Source organism: Lynx canadensis, chromosome C2, assembly GCF_007474595.2.
Source record: "Lynx canadensis isolate LIC74 chromosome C2, mLynCan4.pri.v2, whole genome shotgun sequence".
Classification (NCBI taxonomy): domain Eukaryota; kingdom Metazoa; phylum Chordata; class Mammalia; order Carnivora; family Felidae; genus Lynx; species Lynx canadensis.
This window is the reverse complement of record NC_044311.2, coordinates 63,223,946-63,246,202: the sequence shown is the minus strand read 5'-3', so window position 1 is coordinate 63,246,202 and position 22,257 is coordinate 63,223,946. Positions and strand designations below refer to the sequence as shown.

At 36.5% G+C, this 22,257-nt stretch overlaps 1 protein-coding gene across 1 annotated transcript in view; it reads left to right on the top strand.

Moving 5' to 3' along the window:
* The window catches only part of PHC3 (polyhomeotic homolog 3), a 78,905-nt gene that overhangs the window by 7,525 nt on the left and 49,123 nt on the right, over positions 1-22,257 (top strand). Inside the window, 4 exon segments of the mRNA XM_030330603.1 lie at positions 695-850; positions 1,974-2,051; positions 16,194-16,352; positions 18,377-18,475. Coding sequence (XP_030186463.1) covers positions 695-850; positions 1,974-2,051; positions 16,194-16,352; positions 18,377-18,475 — 492 coding nt within the window.

Here is a 22,257-nt window from a genome sequence, read left to right as displayed (position 1 = left end):
GTTGCTAAAAGTAGATATGTCTGTGCTGTACAATACAGGTGTATTGTGTTCCTAGGTGCTTGTGGCTACTTATATTAAAACATAGTAAAATTAAAAACTCATTTTCTTAGTTGCATTAGCTGCATTTGTAAGTGCTTAGGAGACACATGTGGCTAGTGGCTGCTATATTGAGCAGCATTGGTCTATGTTATTATTTGTAATGGCTGTAAATGCATATTCCTCTCTATACCCACGCCCTGAACGCTACCCAGTTTTCTCTAAAACAGTACGCCAGTTTACATTCTTACTGACACTATGAGAGTTATCTGTTTCCCCATTTAGTGGTAATATTCTTTTAAGTCAGTTATTCAGTTCTTGCTTTGGCAGCGCATACACTAAAATAAGTCAGTTATTCATCTGAAAGTTGGAAAATAGTATCTTGTTTTAATTTGTAAATTTTGACTACTAATGAGAGTGAAGATTTTTCAGGTGCTTATTTGGCTCTTTTTTCTTTTGTGAATTGCTTCTTTTGCGTGGCTTTGATTTGTACAGATTAGCGAATCTTAGTCGTACGTAACTAGGAGAGAACTATGTTAATAAACGTTACACTCAGTATTAACGTAGTGAAATTTTAAACCACCGCTTGTTTTATACTTCATGGTTAAGCTTAACATTAAGATCATGATTTGACATTGGTTCAATTGACTCGTCACAGGTGATTCAGCAGGCATTGCATCGCCCCCCCAGCTCTGCTGCTCAGTACCTTCAGCAGATGTACGCTGCTCAGCAGCAGCACTTGATGCTACACACCGCAGCCCTCCAGCAGCAGCACTTAAGCAGCTCCCAGCTTCAGAGCCTTGCTGCAGTTCAGGTGAGACTTAACTGAATTCAGACTTTATGAGGTAAAGTTGACAAAAGTTCACATTTTTGCAGATACTTACTGAAAATAGATATATTGGGTATTATTTCGGAATTCTCAGATGTCCTGTGATTAGTTTTTCTTAAATTAATAGGCTGCCAGATAGAAGTTAATAAAAAGTATACGGATATGTTTTATATGTTACTCGGTTGCTAGCTCCATCCCACTTCTTTTTATCTACTTTGCAGAAATACTATGCTAGTGTCATGGTTTTGTGGGTGATAAAATTCTGGGTACAACAGTGAATACTTAGGGTTACAGGAATTGTATTTACATTTCAGTGAAAAAAATTTTAATATAAGTAATTTACATTCATTTAAAAAAATCAAGCAGTATAAAATTGTTTATAAGAGGTAAAGTGGAGGTGTTCATTTTCTAGACCCACTACTGTTTTTCATTCTTCACAGGTGGCTGCTGTTCAGTATATATTCCTCCAGGAATTTTCTGTATAAAAATATATATACATGCACCTTTCTTATATCCAGTCATATCTTCCTAGTGATATAACGGGATATTTTTATAATTAAATGCTTGCTTTGAAAAAGATTTTCATTCTTATTCTGTTCATTTAAATAAGACTGTATGTGAAGATTTAATCTTAAATATTCTTATGAGAGGAGGATCTCAGTTGATTGAACCTGAAAAAGGTTTATTTCTGTTAGGAACACAGCTCTTTCATCTTCTTCGTAGTATGATTTTAAATAACTTCATGTTCATGATACAAGTTAGGAAACTGAAACCCACTGGCACTTGATGTGGCTCCATTTTCTTTTTCATAACGTTGGAGTGGTGATTCCACTTGAAAGAAGACAGAGACTTGTAGAGTGAAACTGACAATGAGTGCAGCTATTAAAATAAGATTAGCCTTTGGGTCCTTCGTTTTCATTATTCAGCTTTTTCCTTTTTTTCTTAATCTGTTGGGCCAAAGCTTAATCTGTGTTGACTGTGAATTGAATTTTGCATTGGTTCATACCTAGATGTTCTAACTTTTATTGTGATTTTTTGGTATCTTGGTGCCAGAAAGTTTTTAACTTCAGATTTTTATAGACATATTATAAAGATCTTATTATTTTAGGCAAGTTTGTCCAGTGGAAGACCATCTACATCCCCCACAGGAAGTGTCACACAACAGTCAAGTATGTCCCAGACATCTGTAAGTGCCCTAAATTTTTTCCTGGATTTAAAAATGTTAATTACTGCTTTCCAAAAGTGAACTTAATATTTACAAAGTTGCTGTTGTATATTTGTTGGTTGATACTTAAGTGATAAGTGCCTAGAAATAGAAATGATAAGTTTCAAGAATTCAGAGCTAATGTTAAGCTTCTGAAAACCTGAGTTTTTTTTTTTTTTAAGAAATTTTTTTTTTAATGTTTATTTATTTTTGAGAGAGAATGAGCAGGGGAGGAGCAGAGAGAGAGAGAGGGAGACACAGAATCCAAAGCAAGCTCCAGGCTCCTAGCTGTCGGCACAGAGCCTGACACAGGGGTCGAACTCACAGACTGTGAGATCATGACCAGAGCTGAAGTAGGACACTTAATTGACTGAGCCACCCAGGTGCTGTGAAAATCTGAGTCTTAAAAAAAAAATGTTTTTGTATTTCTTATATATGTTTTCCCACTGATTTTGCTCAGATCTTATGTGATTCAGAATGAAGGCAGTTTTCAGTATGTATTGAAAGCCTGAAAGGTACAATGCAGGAGTATTAGGCCATGTATTCCCTGCGATATACTAAAGAATGTCAACCCTTGGTAGACATCTAAATGTTTCTAGCTTTTTTGGACACTTCACATTTTAGAAATTAATACTTTTCAGCTTATGCTTACTTATCTTGGCCAATTTACAAGTATCCATTCAAGATAACGTAACTTTAAAAAAATTTTTTTTTGAAGTTTATTTTTATTTGAGAGAGAGAGAGAGCGCAAGCAGGGGAGAGGGCAGAGAGAGTGGAAGAGAGAGAATCCCAAGCAGGCATGCACTGTCAGCATAGAGCCTGACGCGGGACTCAATCTCATGAACTGTGAGATCATGACCTGAGCCAAAATCAAGAGTTGGACGCTTAAATGACTGAGCCACCCAGCACCCTAAGATAATGTAATTTATTTTGAGAAAGGAGTAAATCTGATTTGCTATATTGCACATGTATAGAAATTGTGCAGAGTTTCCCAGTTAAAAGAAATTTATAGGCATGTAATACTTAATTTTTTATGTTGATAGAATTTCATATTGTAAGAATATTGAAAATTTCTATATACTTTTTACTCAGATTCACCATTGTTAGCATTTGGTTCATTGCTTTATCATTCATTCTTTCTCTCTACATATATACGTGTAGACAGACATCTTTTTCTGAACCATTTGCAGGTTAGTTGAGACATGTTCCTTTATTCTTAAATACTTCAATGTGTATTTCCTATGAACAAAGTTGTTCTTTTACAAAACCACATGAGAATGGTCAGATGCAGGAAATTTAACAGTGTAGTCCATATTCACATTTCATTAGTTCCAGATTGCTCTGTCTCCTCCACTGTAGACGTTATGGACCAGATAACTTTTTGCTGTGTGTGTAGGGGGGCTATCCTGTGCACTGTTTGGGTCCTTAACAGCATCCCTAGCTTCTACCCACTAGATACTAGTAGGCCCTCCTCTTTGCCACAGTGTGACAACCAAAAATGTCTCTAGGCACTGGCAGATGTTTCCTGGAAGGCAAAACTGCCCCTGGCTGAGAACCATTGAGTTAACCTAATAACATCCTTTCTAACTAATTTTTCCTGATCCCAGATGATAATACTCTGATACTTTGTAAAATATACTGCAGTAGAGTTTAGTTGTAGATTGCTAAGGAATTGAAGATAACTTGTACTGTATTTCTTTAGCGAGGGGTATGGTCTTTGCTAAGTACATATATAGGAGCATATGATTATTTTTATGGCTACTGACATTTTTAATTTAAAAATCCTATTTTTTGGCATGGAAGTATCCTGGAACATGAATAAAATTAGTTAAATCTCACTTCGTGAGATCAAGCCCTGCATCAGGCTCTGTGCTGACAGTGCATACCTACTTGGGATTCTCTCTCTCTTTCTCTCTCTCTCTCTCTCTCTCTCTCTCTCTCTCTCTGGCCCCTCCCCTCTTTCTCTCAAAATAAATAAATAAACTTAAAAAAAAAAAGATGTTACTTATGACTTGAAAACAGACTGAAAAAGAAAAATTTAAGCAATGTAATCTAGCCCTAAGCCTTAATACTATAATTATGGTTATTGATGCCGGATGTGTCTTAATTAATACATTGGTAGTTAAGGCAAGCACTGTAAACATTTGTGAGCTGGTTAAAAAAAATTATGGGCAAATTTTTTTATTCTTTGAAATACTGGCATATCATAAATATCAAAGAGATTTTCAAATTATTAAAAGGTATCCTTTTAAACTGTTTTTCTCTCATGAATTTATGTATGTGACTTTCACAGAAATTCTGATTCTAGTGATTGTATTTATTTTTTTATGACATCATTAGTGCTGCTTGTCATAAACCAGGCAGGCTTGTATGTATGATAAAGCATGCCAGAACCTGTGATTGGTTGGTGGGGGGAAAGAGGTAAGCATGGAGAGCAGATGTCCAGGAAAATAAAAAAAAATACACTGCATTTGTTTTATTTTATATCCCAGTTGAGCAGTAGCTCAAGTGAGTGGACTAGCTATCCAAATTATGATACCCAAGGTAGCTTAGTAAGTATGGGTCAGTCTCCAAAAGAGGGGAAGAGTGTGGTAGCAGAAATCTCTAGGTAGTGTAGTGATACTAATGAGCCATGTCAGGTGGCAGTCTAGAAACTTTTCACAGTTTTTGGTTATTTCAAGGTAGGATTCCAGATCAACAGTGAAATCCCACTGGGAAGGGTCCAGCCTCCAGTAGGAGAAAGGGCTAGAAGGTAGGTTGTCAAGTCATCAGCCAGATCCATAGACTTGGATTTAGAATAGGAGTGGGATCCCAATGGAGAAATGGAATATTATTAAACAACGGAGTCAAAATCCAGTCAATGTGATTTAGGGTTGAAACTGTGGAGAAGGCTGTTGTTAATTGAATATATAGGTAATCAGTGGGTGCCAGCATCCTCTTCTTTCCAAACCTCATTAAAACAGACTAATTCTAGACTTTGATCAGTAGTGAGAGTGGTGATTTTATGATTGTTTGGTTTTAAAAGTAGTTGGGACTGAGTGTTCAAGTTGATGCCTTTGTACTTTAACTGAATGGGACTTAGATTTAGTTAAATTTGACTTGCCAAAAATGAAATCCAAACCAATTAAAAACTCTGCTGCAAAAAAAAGCAACAAAGTTAAAAACCAACAGAATGATTAAAAATATATTAGTACCTTGTAGATTAACCAGCTGATATTTGTGAAATAACAAGGATTCATTTATAATTATAAGATAAACAATGAGAATTCACAAAAGACCTGTATTAGTAATTTTCAAAGAAAAATTTCTGGCTTCTCAATATATGAAAATGTATTTACTGTATTAGTAACAAAGAAGTGTATGTAAAAACAAGGACATCTCTGGGGCGCCTGGGTGGCGCAGTCGGTTAAGCGTCCGACTTCAGCCAGGTCACGATCTCGCGGTCCCTGAGTTCGAGCCCCGCGTCAGGCTCTGGGCTGATGGCTCAGAGCCTGGAGCCTGTTTCCGATTCTGTGTCTCCCTCTCTCTCTGCCCCTCCCCCGTTCATGCTCTGTCTCTCTCTGTCCCAAAAATAAATAAAAAAAAAAAAAAAAAAAAAAAAAACGTTGAAAAACAAGGACATCTCTTAAATCAGAAAACAAGGAACAACATTGAGTCAATACCCATTATTGGCAAGGATGTGAGAAAGTAGGTATACTCATACACTATAAGTGGGAATGTATTTGGTACAACCTTTCTGAATATTTGTCAATGAGTATGAAAATTTCAACTATGCATTCCCTTTTACTTACTGTTATTTTTAGTGATGTCATTTACTAAAAATGACAGATAATTATGACATAGATAATCATGCAAAAATGACATAATTATACAACTATGCATGGTTTATAATCGTGAAAAATTATAAACAATATAAATAAGTGCCCATTAATTAAAGATTAAACAAATTATAGTTAATTCGTACAGTGGACTACTATAGCTAAAAATATGTGTGTATACGGAGGCTTACATTTTCATTAGGTATTAAGTGAAAACAAAAAATTATAGTATGATCTCATTAACTTACATTTAGGTTATTCTGTTTTTCAGTTCTAAAATTTCCATGTGATTCTTATTTGTATCTTCTATTTGCTGAGAGTTTTTCCATTCAAGTGGGCTCATGTTGCTTGTTCAAAGCATTTTTATGATGACTGCTTTAAAATCTGCCAGATAATTTTATCTTTCATCTTGATGTTGGCATCTACTTATTGTCTTTTGTATTCAGCTTAGGTCTTTCTGGTTCTTAGTTTGATGAGTGATTTTTGATTGAAACCTCAATACTTTGAGTATTATGAGTGTATCATATTTAAACTTTGTGTTTTGGCTAGCTTCTGAAAGGGAATGTGTGCCACCTCCTTACTATCAGAAAGTCCAGGTTACCCATTTGATCTCTATTGACACTCATAATTGCTGAGTGGTGGTGAGAGTCCTGGCTGGAGGGAACGAGGGGAGTAAAAGTACCTGTTACCGCTCCACTGATACTGCAGGGACAGGGTGCGTTGGTGGTGGTAAGTCTGTTACTGCCTGGCTGGGATGAAAATCCTGCCTCTCTACCTTGTTTTCTCTGAAGCATATCCATTGGAAGGATTAGGAGAATTGGGGTACCTCATTACATCCTGGTGTAGGTGGAAGTTTTTGCTGGTGTGGGTGGGGCCACAGTGTTTTCTGTGGTGTTTGGCTAGAGTAGAACAGTTGTCTAAAAGTTTTCCATGTTGTAGGTAGCCCCTTTCTTGGTCTTTCGGCTGGAAAGAACAGGCTGCTTTTGGGGCTTTTTTTGTTTGTACCCATTTGTATTTCTGGGTTACTGACTACTTCAGCTTAAAATTTTGGGTTCTATAAGACAAAAAGAAAACCCAGGGACCTCACAACAACATGGTTAAGTGGGTTCTGAGGTCCTTAGCCAGTCTGCTTCTCTCTACCTCTCGGGATCTTCTTATGCTTATTTTATATGTAACATCAAAGGTTTTTAGTTTTATTTAGTGGGAGGGATACTGAAAAGTATCTCTATCTTCCTGGAAACAGAATTCCTGTCATTTAACTTACTTAAAAAAAAAAATCTATATATCTGCCTGACTATTCAGGAAGAAAATCTGTGATACACAACAAATTGTTAGTCATTGGTTATCTCTGAGGAAGTAGATTGAAGAGCTTTATTTTGTTAATTTTTATATTGCCTAAATAAAACACAAACGTACTCGTGTTGTTTAAGGGACATACACTACAATTGTATAAAGTAGAAGGGACATCCTGATTCAGTAGTCCCTTTGGCCCTGAAAAAATTTTGAGTTAGGCTTTCCTATTACTGTGTGTTTTTGTACATGAATGTAAACAGATAGACTTATGTAGTTAATTTTATTTGTCTGTTTTAATGTAACTGAAGTGCCATCATTCTCTATATACTTTCTCCTTTATGGCCATTTTCAGCTGGAAAGGATTATGTAGCTGAAAATTACAATCATAAGTCTCTAAATGACTCAATAGCTGTTTGTATCTCATTCTCTTTTTCTTTGTTGTCTTTTGGTCCTGGGATCTACATTAATCTTGGGTGTTTTGATTTTCATTCACTGTACTATTTAGTCAAAAAGGGAAAACCTTGTTTGTGATAGCTTTCTAGTTATGGTGCTAAACAAGATGAGATTTTGAAGCCCAGTTCTATGATTCTTTTTCATTCATACATTTCACTTATACGACACATATTTATTAGCATTCAATAGGTGCCAGACCCTTTAGGTGCTGGGAGCACAGCAACACAACAGACAAATTCTCTGTCCTTGTGGAGCTAGAGATAGACAGATGGTAAGCTGGTATGTAATATGTCAGATGGTAAGTGCTATAAAGAAGAATAATGCAAGAAAGGGGAATGGGGAGAGGGAATTTGCTTTTTTAACCAGGGTGGTCAGGGAAAGCGTTGCTAATAAAATGGTATTTGAAGGAGAGTGAAGGAGGCAAACATGCTCGAGGAACAGAGAGGAGGGTAGTGTGGCTGGAGTGGAATGAGAGAGTGGGAGTATGGTGTAGAGATGACATTTGAGAAGTAATTGTAATCCATTTGGGAAGAGATGATAAAACTTTTACTCACATTTAATTGCGAAGCTATTGGAGAGAAGAGCTATTTCAGTAGGGAAACCACATGATCTCAGACAGGTTTTAACTTAGTGACAGTGTTAGGTTCTAGGGGGCAAAGATAGAAGCAGGGAGACCAGTTAAATGGTTTTTAATGGTTATCTGAGAGATTAGTGGCTTAGACTGTGATGGTGATAGTAAATGTGGTGAAATGTGGTTGGCCAGATTCTAGACTTTTTTTTCACCAATATTTTATTATAGAGATTTGGATATGTTTTAAAAGTAGAGCTAATAGGATGTGCTGATGGACTGAATAAAAGATGTGAGGAAATGTGAAGAGTCAAGGATAACTGTAGCATTTTGGCCTGAAACTCTGGAAGGACCTGCCAAAGCAGGTGTTGGAGAAGAAAATCAGGAGTTTGGTTTTGGACATTCTGAGTTTGTGGTGGATATTAGATACCCACTTGTAGATGTTGAGTAGACATTGGATCTGTGAGTTTGGAGTTCATGTTGAGGTCTGGTGATTAGTCATGTCTTGTGCATCTACCCAAAATTCGTTTGTTGATGCCCTAACCCCCATGCGACTGTATTGGAAATTTTGCTATTATAAGTAAACCTGCATTGAATATTCTGTTATATATCTTTGTTGACATATCTAGTTATTTTCTTTTAAGAGATTTCCTAAGAGTACACTTTTTGGGTCAGTGAGATTGTTTTTAGATCAATCTTAAAAATGTTTACTTTCCCCTAAAAATGTCTAAATCAGATTAATCATGTATCAAATGAATCCATTGTAAGTTTTTCTGAGAGGAAATTATTTGCTTATAACCAGTCATTCTCGGTGTTGTATTGCTAGTGTCCTCATCCTCTTACCTATTTTAAGAGGTACTTTATTTATTTTATTTTTTGAAATGTTTATTTATTTTTGAGAGAGAAAGAGCACATTCACATGTAAGTGGGGCAGGAGTGGAGAGAGAGGGAGACGGGGTATGAAGCGGGCTCCACACTGACAGTGGAGAGCCCGGTGCGGGGCTTGAACCCATGAACTGTGCCGCCATGACCTGAGTGGAAGTGGGATGCTTAACTGAGTCACCAGGTGCCCCTAATTTAGGAGTTACTTTAATCAAGGATTTTTTTTTTAATTAAAAATTTTTTTTTATTTTACATTTATTTTTTAATTTTTTTTTTAACGTTTATTGATTTTTGAGACAGAGAGAGAGAGAGAGAGCATGAATGGGGGAGGGGCAGAGAGAGGGAGATACAGAATCTGAAACAGGCTACAGGCTCCGAGCTATCAGCACAGGGCCCGACGTGAGGCTCGAACTCACGGACCGCGAGATCATGACCTGAGTGAAGTCGGACGCTTAACCAACTGAGCCACCCAGGCGCCCCTACATTTATTTTTGAGGGACAGAGTGAGATACAAGCGGCGGTGGGGGTGGGGGCAGAGAGAAAAAGAGACACAGAACCTGTAGCAGGCTCCAGGCTCTAAGCAAGAGTTCAGCACGGACCCTGACACGGGGCTCAAACCCATGAACCGTGAGATCGTGACCTGAGCCTCTAAGTTAGATGCTCAACTGACTGAGCCACCCAGGTGCCCCTAGTCATGGATTTTTAAAAATGAAATCTCAAGTGATTGAGTTTATGTTTTGGACCTATTCCAAAACTTAACCACCTTAAAATAAAATTGTAGCCTGAATATTTGTACGGTCATGAGCAGCTTTACCACATTCTTGTAAAATATTCCAAAAGTACAGCAAAAGTAAAAAAAGGTGTTAAGTCCCCTTCAGCCCTCTGTCCCCTTCTGCCTTCTTTCAGTCCTCTTCAGTCCTTCTGACTCCTCAGTGTGCTGGATATCCCTCCATCACATCTTTACCTATGCATTATGGACATATAGAGCATAAAGAAATGTGTGTAGTAGCACCTGGGTGGCTGAGTCGGTTGAGTGTCTGACTTTGGATCAGGTCATGATCTCATTCGTGAGTTCAAGCCCCACATTGGGCTGGCTGTTGTCAGCGCAGAGCCTGCTTCAGATCCTCTGTGCCCCTCTCTCTGCTCTTCCCCTGCTTGTGCTCTTTCAAAAATAAATAAAACATTAAAAAAAAAAAAGAAATGGGTGTGTATATGTTAACATATATTTTTATGCACTGGGAGCAGTGTTCTGCATTCTGTGTTTTACACTCCATGGTGTCTTGAGATCTTTCTGTGTTAGCACACAGAGTTCAATCTTACTTAAGCTATTGCATAGTGTTGCACAGTATGGATGCACTTTATCTTATATAACCATCTCCATTGCTGGACATTTTAAGTTACTTACCATATTTTAATTGTTTCAGCATTGCAGTTTTTCTAAGATGTCAAAATCTGAAAGCAAATGGGAGATTATGAGGTTTCTTGTTTGTTTTGCTGTTATGTTTATAGCTTGAATCTCAGATAGTAGAAATAATGGTTTTCTATAATAAATAGGATACACATTTTATTTCATAGTATTATTAAAAGTGTGCAGTCTTGGGGCGCCTGGGTGGCTCAGTCGCTTGAGTGTCCAACTGTGGCTCAGGTCATGATTTCGTGGTCTGTGAGTTCAGGCCCTGTGTTGGGCTCTGTGCTGACTGCTCAGAGCCTGAAGCCTGCTTCAGATTCTGTGTCTCCCTCGCTCTCTGCCCCTCCACCGCTCATGCTCGCTCGCTCGCTCTCTCTCTCTCTCTCTCTCTGTCAAAAATAAACATTAAAAAAAATTTAAAAAGCGTGCAGTCTCTTAAAGGATATCCTTTAAGTAGATATTATTTGAAATATTAGGTAGATATTATCTAAATGGGTAGATATTATTTGAAATATTAATATTTTATTCTTATAGACACTTGAATTACCTACTAATACCCACTGAATAATGAGCCAGGAAAAGGTATACACTGCGTTGAAGTGGTAAAAACAAAACAATGTACTAAACATTAAAAAAAAAAAAAAAGGAAAATAACATTTCCTTTCCTATTTTAAAGTTAATACCTACATAGAAAAGACAAAAAAGAAAATACACATTATCCCAAATTTTACCCGTAGTGGGATTAGTCACCTTTTTTTTTTAAATTTTTTTTTTAACATTTATTTATTTTTGAGACAGAGACAGAGCATGAAGGGGGGAGGGGCAGAGAGAGGAGACACAGAATCAGAAACCGGCTCCAGGCTCTGAGCCATCAGCCCAGAGCCCGACGCGGGGCTCGAACTCACAGACCGCAAGATCGTGACCTGGCTGAAGTCGGACGCTTAACCGACTGTGCCACCCAGGCGCCCCTAGTCACCTTTAAATTTTGGTGACTGTCCTTCCAGAGGGGCGTGTGTGTGTATCCATATATATATGAAATTTAATCACATACAATTTTATGAGTGCATTATTGTGTGCATATACTATGCATTCATTTTTCTCTCAATGTGTTTTTCACATGTGATATGTATGTATGCATGAGGACATTTTCACATAATTATGTAAGTGGGAATGCAAGGAATGTACTCTATATGTTCTACAGTTTTTTCATTCTTCAGTGGGTCATTAAAGGTATTTTCCTGTCATTGAATATTACAGATATATATTATCCTTTTAATGTCTGTGAACTATTATGTCTCTGTAGACATACCTGATTGATTTTGATCAGTCATATAACAGGAGTGGTTCTCAAATGGGCTTTGGCTTTAGGGAGAATTCTGGGCCGGACACCCTATGTAACCTCCTTTTGGGCAGATACCAAGATGGTTGGGAGTCAAATGGCTTTTCTTGGTATACGTGGTTTTCTCTGGTGACTCTTGGAATTAGTGCTTCCAACTGGGAAGAGAGCTTCCGTAATAAGGGCTCAAGGAGTATGGGTCCTTTGTGGAGTATGGGTCTTTGGGTATGAGGTGACAGGATTGGCGAAGGCTTTAAAGTGATAAGAAATTAGGAATGTTGGGATGGAATTAACAGAGAATATAATGCAAACAGTTAAGGCTCTGGTTCAGGTCAACAGACCAAAGCAGAGAGTAGAGGAGAGGCTTATCAGTTGTGGAAAGGAAAGGAAGTTTTTTTAGTTAGATGAGTTGTGGAGATGGACTTCTCACACAGATACATTTGCCCTCATGGGTTAGGCATTTGTGAGGAGACACTTGCTATGTGGAACTTAAAAATAAACATGATATTGGTTTTTTAATCTTACAGCCTGCACAGAATGGAATGCAGGTGGTGAGGAAGTTACAATTTAGTTTTCGTACTTCCTTTTTTTCTTTTTTAAGAAAAAGAAAAGCATTCTGTTTGTACTTTGTGTTCTGCTTCCTTACAGAGCACTCTCAGGCATTTTAGCTACCAGCAAACCATTTTTTATAAAGACTTTTTTTGTGTGTTTCTGTTTAAAGAGTGTGTGGTCTATTCTTACTAGAGTTCCTCCCCTCCCCTCCCCTTCTTCCTTCCACTGACGAAAAAAGTGCCATGGCACTATTACTGCAGAATGACCCAAATTAGCAAGTGATCAGGTGTAGAAGACAACTCTGAACGCCAAAGCACATGGGTCAGAAAACCTGAGTCCAGTTTTACCCTGCTAAGTGATTTAATCTTTGCAGCAAGGCTTTGTTCAAAGTGTCCATTTGTAGAGGTATAGGAAAATAAAAAGCTTTGGGAGGGGGCTATTAATAATTTATTATAAAGCACATCAAAATAGAGTTGAACTAATATTACCACACTGCCTCTGCCTTTTTACTCTGCTTTGTTAGGGAGTGTACCAAAATGGCTTTTTTTCTCTCTTACACATCTACTGATACTCTGTGTTGGGCTTATATATTAATTAAAGTTATGAAGTGTGCCTTAAAATAACATGGCATTCATTAACTCAGTAAACTTATTGAATGAAGGTACTTTTGTATGTATTGGATATATTAAGGCAAATAGTCCATGATCCCCCACCTTATAGAAATTATTGTTTATAAATAAGAGTGAGATAGAAGTATATGCTAGAAGTATATGGATGATAACAAGCAAAAAGGAAGGGAAGTAGTTCTACTGTGGGATGTAGGGATGCCTGAAAAAAGCTTATTAGAGCAGATGATTTTTGAAAGAGGGTTGTTCACTACCTAGGTGCAGATGGGGTGGGGCATGGGCTAAGGGGATGCTCAGACCAGTCCAGAGCATTGTTACTAGGGCCACAGAGGCCTGGGATATTATGATACTGCAAGTAGCTTCATATGGCTCATGTGAAAGTTGTGTATGGAGGAGTGAAAGGAGTTGATACTAGAGAGGTAGTCAGGGGAGGTTGAAGCTACCCAGATTTTTAAATGGTCGGTTAATTAAATCAGGGAAAGACTGTATGGCAAGTAGGAGGAAACAAGATTTCAGGCATGGAGGTCAGTTTGCAGCTGCTAAAGTAATCTAGCTGGAAGTGCCATAGGCCCAAACTCTCAAACTAAGTGATTAAAAATGAAAATGAAGAAAATAAAGATGTATAAACAGTAAGGTGTGACCGATTTTGTATGTTAGTAAAGGAGAAGGAAGATTCAGGATGACTTCCATATAATCTGTCTTACGGGATTTTAGAGGATACCTGTGGCCATTTGAGGTGAAGCTGGTTTAAGAAGGAATTATAATGAGTTTGGTGTATGAACACGCTGAATTTGAGTTGATAAGAGATATCCAGAAAGATGTATTCTGTAGGTATTTGGATCTGGAGCTCTGAATGAATTTATAATCAAGGATGGAGAGTCATCAGATTTGAGTTTTTTTTTTTTTTTTTTTTTTTTTGAGACTGTGGTAGTGTAGATGTGATAATCTAGGAATTCATGAAGAAAAGTGTTGAGAACAAAACATGAACACTATGGGGGTGGGCCAGAAAGAAGAGCTGGTAAAGAAGATTGAGAGGGAATGGTCTGGAAGGAATCCACTGAATTTGTTAGATGGAAGACATTGGTGATTATTGCTAATGGGATTTTAGTGTTGTGCCAGGAGTAAAAACCATATTGCAGAATAATTCTGTGTATGATATTCATTGCCTTTATGCACTGAATTCTAGATTTAAGTACACATATTATTTTTATTTGTATTTTTTTTTATAAAAAATTTATTCAACGTTTGTTTTCTTTTGACAGAGAAAGAGTGAAAGCAGGGGAGGGGCAGAGAGAAGGGGAGACACAGAAACTGAAGCAGGGTGCAGGCTCTGAGCTGTCAGCACGGAGCCCGTATTTTTATTTTTTTAAATGTTTATTTATTTATTTTGAGAAAGAGAGCAGGAGAGGGGCAGAGAGGGAGAGAATCCCAAGCAGGCTCTGAGCTGTCAATGCAGAGCCTTACATGGGGCTTGAAATCACAAACTGTGAGATCATGATCTCAGCCGAAATCAAGAGTCAGATGCTTAACCAACTGAGCCACACAGGTGTGCCAGTGCATATATTTTTTTAAATCAAAAGATAACAGATAGGTTTAGAGAATTCATTAACCAACTCTTGTGTACCCACTATACTGTGTTTTTTTTTTTAACGGTTTTATTTTTAAATAATTATAGACTCCTAGGAAGTTATGCAAAACCTCCAATATATCCTTCACTTAGCTTCCTCCAGTCACTCTTTTAGTTTAACAGATAGATACCTTATTCATTTTAACAGATGTCCTGAACTGGTTTAAATGCTAATGTTTTGGGATGGGTTATGGAACTGCAGGTGGTGTAAATTTGATTTTGTATCCCCCACATGGTGCAAGCCTGGTGTTATGATTCTCATCGGAGCCTCTCTCCTTCCATTGAAGGCAGGGCAGATGGCAAGCTCCCTTGCCGCTTCTCAGGGCACATGGGTGGAGCATTTCCAGTCCCTTTGCACATACTGAGCACCGCTTTTGAAGATCTCGGCTCAAAATAGGGGTTTTACCTCCAGCTCTTGCCTGAAATAGGTTCAGAATCAGGTCTTCTATCTCTAGACCAGGATCCCCTGAGACTGCCTTCCTGTCAGCTAGAGCTTACATCTTTGAGTTTCTTCCTTTCTGGAACCTGGGAATTCCCCCCCCCCCCCCATCCTTGCCCTTTAGGAGTTCAATTGTATTCTAGTTTTTCTTGTTGATTTGGCATTTCAGTGAGTGTATTTGGGCACATAGATGTATTTGTCTAGTCTACCTTGTCGCTTGAATCAAAAGTCTAATAAACTGCTTTATAATTTATTTCTTAATTTTAAAGTATTGGAGGTCAGGTTATATTATTCTTGTTAAAATATTTATTTTTAATATGGATAATACATAAACATTAAAAAATCAAAATAGAGAAATAAAACACAAAAAATACGAAAAAAAGGATAATATATGCATGTGGTGTGAAATTGGAAAGATAAAGGGTATATGTGTTTCCCTTTGTTCTCTACCTGCCTCACCCAGTTTGCCTTTATAGATAATAACCATTTATCAGTTTTTTATGTATCCTAGAGATAGACTGTGCACTAGTTTTCTTTTTTTTAACAGCAGTTTTAACTTTAAGGTAGTGCTTATAATTTAATTTTGTAATCAGTATTCAGGATTTTTCCGTTTGACAAGTAGTAATTGTATTCTTTGAGAGCTTTTGAGGGAGAACGTTATACTAATTATGTGTTATATGTATGTTTATATATATATATGTGAATGGATTATCTGTGTTTTAATTTTTGTTCACTTGAGAAAACCCTCAAAATGTGACAGAATCTGACAAAATAGTATAAACTGTTGATTCAAGTGTTATAAGGAATATTAAAATAATGGAACATTAACCCTAATTTTTAGGAGGTAGTGGAAATGATATTTTAAGATACTGGAATCTTATCAAAACACCTCAAGGATATCCTTAAAAATTATCCTAATTACTAGTCAGTACATAGTGTTGTTTGCATATGTGCAGATAATTGCCCAGAGAAGTGAAGGAGGCTCTGTCAAAGATGAAGCCCTCTCTTTTAGGTTCCTTAGCCATAGTTTATACCATTGATTGCCTAACTGCAGCTTGGTGAGATTCACTGGCACGGAAACAAAAAATGGAAGCCTATGACCTAATATGTTTTCTTCCTTAGATCAACCTCTCCACTTCTCCTACACCTGCACAGTTAATAAGCCGTTCCCAGGCTTCCAGTTCTACCAGCGGCAGTATTACCCAACAGACTATGTTACTAGGGAGTACCTCCCCTACCCTAACGGCAAGCCAAGCTCAAATGTATCTCCGAGCTCAAATGGTAAGATATGAGCTACCAAATTTTTTCAGTGTTTAAGGACTTGAGAGAGATCAAAATGTTTCTTGATTTGATGCAATAAGAGGCATTTTTAATATTTAAGAAATGGTTAACAAATTTTTTATATGTGTGCTTCGCTCTTATACATATATGTCATGAAAAATTCTACTTTTAATTGGTAGGCCTTCTTGGTGTATCAAATAGTAGCAACTTTGGGAAGCTAACAGATTCTGTAACATGGAGCGATTTTTAATATAAAGTTTTATTGATTTCAAACCAATTTCACATTTTTACATCTCTGAAACTGAGATGCATTTATAACTGATGGCATCTTACAGTATTATAATTGAGAGTTGCAGTGATAAGAAAGCCATTGTGTTTCTTTGACATCCTAAATTTGATGAAGTAGTTACAAATGTTAAAAACTTGGTGGTTAACTGTTAAGTTAGAATTTATGTTGTGGGATCTTCTGAAATCTGGATTGGAGTTCCTGGTAGTTTACCAGATGATTTTTAGCTTTGGTTATTCCCATCTCAAAATCTGAGAGGTATTTGTGTTGTGTTTACTTTGATCTTTTGTTAATACAGGAATGTTAATTTGGCTATTATTCTTTATTTGAGTACCTGCTGATTTCCTAATTTGACTATCGAGCTTCTTTAAGGAATGTAGAAATTGTTGACATTTACTTTATTTGGTGTCTTTACAGGTAGCTAGACAAGAGCTTTGGCCTAATATATATTTATTTATATTCTTTTTGTTCAGTGAATGAATATATATCTGGATCACCAGTTTTCCACTAAAATGACAGAGTTTTCCATCGTATTTCTAAGAGGAAACCATGACATGACCGACCTTTTATTTACAGATTATTCAGTAGACATTACCATATTTCTGATTTTATTTCCCCAGGAGATCTTATTTAATTAATAATATGCTTTAAAATTAGACTAAACTATTTGAAATGACCACTTTGACCTCTTTATAAAACTTGCAGGTTCACATGGTTCAAGCTACATAGAACATTTTCTCTTGAGGTTTCCTGCTTTCAGCTGTTTATTCTGGGAATTACCTTCTTGTGAAAGTTATACTTGGTTAATTCATTTAAATTTAGCATATAAAGAACTGAAATTTAAAAGATCTCTTGACTGGTAACTTTAATTTAAATAGGAAACTGAATAATTTGTAATGCAACTTTGAAATAGAGCATTTACACATTGTTTGAAATAACTCTCATAATTTACTAAATTGGATAATCTCTGAGTGGATTGTATTGCCTTTTTAAACTAATGGCATTCTGTTTCAATATTAAAAAATAACATATGAAGAGATGGTGATGATAAATAAATCGAGTATGTCTTCCTTTATTTGATGTGAAGCTTTTTTGCAGGTGTTTCATTGTTGTATTTTGACATGTTGTGGCATTTACATTTGGAATGAATATTTCTTTATGAATAGTTTTAAAATCAAGGGCAGCCTAGGTTTGTACTATAGATCCCATGTGGCTGAGTGAAATACTGTAGTGTAGTTTGTAGCATAGTTATCTTTTGTGATGAAGAACACTGAAAAGACTTTTGTGTTTCTTTTCAGGTTTCTCACTGAAATTTGTATTCAAGAGTAGTGACTATGGTTGTCCACTGTAAATAACTTCCATTTTAGGAATCCTGCCATAGTTTTAAGCTGGCAAAAGTTTAAGCATCATAATAGCTTATTTGGGGCAAAATTTGGTATGAGGATTTCATATTACCAAAATACATTTTCTTTTTTGAGCACTGATTTATTTTTCTACTCATCAGAATCATGAGCTGTTTCAAACTGTTTATGGTTTTTTTATTTTTTAATTTTATTTATTTTTTTTAGTTCTCTATTAGAAACTTCTCTTTGTCACGTAAAACCTTTTGCTTAGGAGACAATCCTAAACTGCATTGTCTTTCTGTCACAAATTTCAGTCTCTCTTGCCTGCTATACATTGTGTGTGGGACACGTTCTTTTGTCTTAGGGTATTTTTTTGGTTTTTTCTGTCTGTACAGCTGATTTTCACACCCGCTACCACTGTGGCTGCTGTACAGTCTGACATTCCTGTTGTCTCGTCGTCATCGTCATCTTCCTGTCAGTCTGCAGCTACTCAGGTGAGCTTGTCTGCTTCATAATGTGGTACTTGAGGTCTGGATCTTCAGGTTAAAGATAAGCATACGTTGTGTTTAAATTACTGATGGTTACAGTGCTCTCTGTCGTACATTTCAGATTGGAATTTAATAAAGTACCATGAGAACTTCAAGAAGGTTTTTTGGTTTTATACAAATTATATTAAAAACAAAACAAAACCAATCAAAACAAAACAAACAAATTATATTGCCATTAAACACAGATATTTAGGTTATTTGACCTTAGTGAAAGTTAATGAGGTTTTGCTGTTATATATGTTTGTTTTATTATAAAGCAGATTTATTGCTCTTATTATGTGAGTTGTATTCTTTTGTGTAGATTATTTTGTAAGCAGTTGTGTAATAACGTAAGTCAAGATAGATTTTAAGTTTAAAAGTGAATTGGGGATATTTTTAATTTGAAAAATTGAATAGAGTATTATCTTGTTTGGTACTATGAGAGAAATGAACCTTAGTTTTCTCCTCACCATTCACAAAAGTAAACTAGAAGTACAATGTAGACTTAAAGGTAAAAGCCAAAACTACAAAATCTCTACAGGAAAACATAGCATTATCTTCACAACATTAGGGTAGACAAAGCTTTCTTAGGACACAAAAAGTACTAATCGTGAAAGAAATAACAAATTGGAATTTATCAAAATTTAAATCTTCAAAAAACATTGTTACCAAAGTGAAGAGGCGGTCCATAGACTGAGGAAAAATGTTCATAGTACATACATCTGACAAAAGACTTGTATCCAGAATATACAAACTATGCTTACAACTCAATAAGATCGTGAGCAATTCAGTTAAAAATGGGCCAAAGATTTAACACTTTGCAAAGGAAGATATACAAAAGGCCATGATAAGCACATGAAAAAAATGTTCAACATCATTAATCCCTTTAGAAATCAAAATCAAAATCACAGTGAATATCACTACACACTAGAATGGCTGAAATGAAGGAGACTCATAATACCACATGTTGGTGAGAATGTGGAGCAACCACAATTTCATAATATTGCTGGTGAGATTGTAAAATGGTTCAGTGATTTTGGAAAACAGTTTGTCAGTTCTTTATAAAGTTAAACATATACTGGGGCGCCTGGGTGGCTCAGTCAGTTAAGTGTCTGACCTCAGCTCAGGTCATGATCTCACCGTTCATGGGTTCAAGCCCCACATCAGGCTCTGTGCTGACAGCTCAGAGCCTGGAGCCTGCTTCGGATTCTGTGTCTCCCTCTCTCTCTGCCCCTCCCCCCCCCCGCCCCTGCTCATGCTCTGTCTCTTTCTGTCTCTCAAAAATAAATAAATACAAACAAAATTAAAAAAAAGTTAAACATATACTTAACATATGACCCAGCAATTCTGTTTATAGGTGTTCACTCTGAGAGGTGTGGAAACATAGCCATATAAAGATGTGTAAATGAATGTTTGTGGCAGCTCTATTCAGAATAGCCCTGAACTGGAAGCAACTAATGTCTTTAAACTGGTGAATGGATAAACAAATTATGGAGTATTACTCAGAATAAGAAAGGACAAACTCCTGATGCATCTCAGAAACATTATAATAGCAAATAATGCAGACACCAGACAGTATCTACCTTGTGATTCTATTTATGTGAAATCCTAGAACAAGTACAGCTAATCTATCGTGAAAAAAATTAGATTGATGGTACCTGGGACTGAATGTGGGAGAGATTGACTGGTGCAGGGTATGGGTGAACTTTTAGGATGATGGAAATGTCCTGTATTTTCATTAGGGTGGTGGTAACATGGTGTATACATATATCAAAATTCAGTAGAACTGGTTTATTCATCTTACTGTATGTAAGTTACACCTCAGTAAAGATTAAAATGAATTAAATTGAATAAGTTTTAATTGTTTTTTTAAAGATGTTATTTTTTTAACTAATCTCTACAACCCAGCATGGGGCTTAAACTCACAAACCTGAGATCAAAAGTCAAATGCTCGACCAACTGAACCAGCCAGGCACCCAGAATAAATTTTAAATCAAAACAATTGTGTAGAATAATACTTTGTATGATAGATACTGTTTAGGTATTTTTCCATAAAAAATGTTTTAGATACATATGGCAGAAATAGGTGTATCTTAGAATCATCCTTAGCTTTATATTTTTTAATCTCAATTTTTTGGTAAAAGGTAAAAAATGAGAGAGTAGTAATATTCTTTGGTACTTTTTGTAGAACCTCTTTATTATTTATTGAATAATAAAGACCATTTTGCATATATCAGAATATAAAGATGGTGGTCAGGTTTCTCCTAATGTGCTCTGTGAGCCCTCCACAATTCCTTAACTTTGTTGTACTTTAGTTTCCATATTTACAAATGAAACCTTTGTTAACTTTGTTTTTTGAGCTCCAACCTTTTTTTTTTTTTTTTTTAAGTTTATTTTGAGAGAGGGGAGAGAGTATTTGCATGCGCACACGTGGGAGAGGGGCGGCGCAGAGCCCTACATGGGGCTTGAACTCATGAACCAGGAGATCATGACCTGAGCTGTGAGCCTTTTTGATATATCTTTGTGGAGTGAATTTGTTGAAGTAATGATCTTCCTGTTTTCTTTTGGTTTTGTAAACCTAATAAAGGAAGACCATTATCAACCTCCTGAATATGTTTATATTTTTAATGCTTGACTTTGTTCCAACAAGATTCTAATTGATTTACAAGATGCATACAATAAAACGAGATAAAAACAATTGAAAACATGCATGAAAAAAGCAGAAATTAAAATAGGAAAGTGGCATGGAGTTAGGAGTGAGGTTCCCAAATCAAATTACATGCATGAAGTCCTCCATGGACTTAATTTTATCTCCCACTTCAGTTATTTATTAGTTGTATAACTTTAGCCATGTTATCAAACGTGTTTAATAGTCATACATACTTGCAGGGTAAGTTGAAGTATGAATAGTAGATGTATTTAGTGTCTAGAACATTATAGGCACCCAGTACTTTTTTTGCAAAGGGAAGAATAGAAAGACCTGGGTTCAGATTCTGACTTCAGCACCAACTGCCAGCTTTGTCACTTAACAGTTGATTGATTTTGGACGAGGTCATAGTGTAGCGTAGTGTTGTAAGTTTGGTCTCTGGAGCCAAACTCTCCCGATTGGAATACATGCTCTACCACTTTCTCATTGTATATCATTGATCTCTTGCCTCAGTTTCAACAGTATAAAATAAATATTTATAAAATGCTTACTTCAAAGTTTTGTAGTGAGGATTAGATATGTTAATAGTTGAAAAATAGAACAATATCTGATATGTAGCACTCAGTAGATGTTTTTGTTATTATTACCTGGGCTGAGCCTCACTTTTTTTTTATTTTATTTTTTAAGTAGCTCTCCACCCAGTGTGGAGCTTGAACTCTCAACCCTGAGATCAAGAGTTGGCACACCCAGGGCACCTGGGTGGCTCAGTTGGTTAAGCATCCAACCTCATCTCAGGTCATGATCTCACGGTTCGTGGGTTCGAGTCCTGTGTCGGGCTCTACACTATCATTGCAGAGCCTGCTTGGGATTCTCTGTCTCTCTGCCCCTCCCCAACTTGTGCTCTCTCACTTTCTAAATACATACATACATACATACCTTAAAAAAAATAAAGAGTACACACTCTAAAGACTGAGGCAGCCAGGTGCCCTGAGCCTCAATTTCTTCACTGTAAACTAAAATAGCTCAGAGTTGTTATAAGGAATAAAGAGACAGTACTCATAAAGTACTTAGCATAGTGCTTGGCACCTATCACATGCCACTA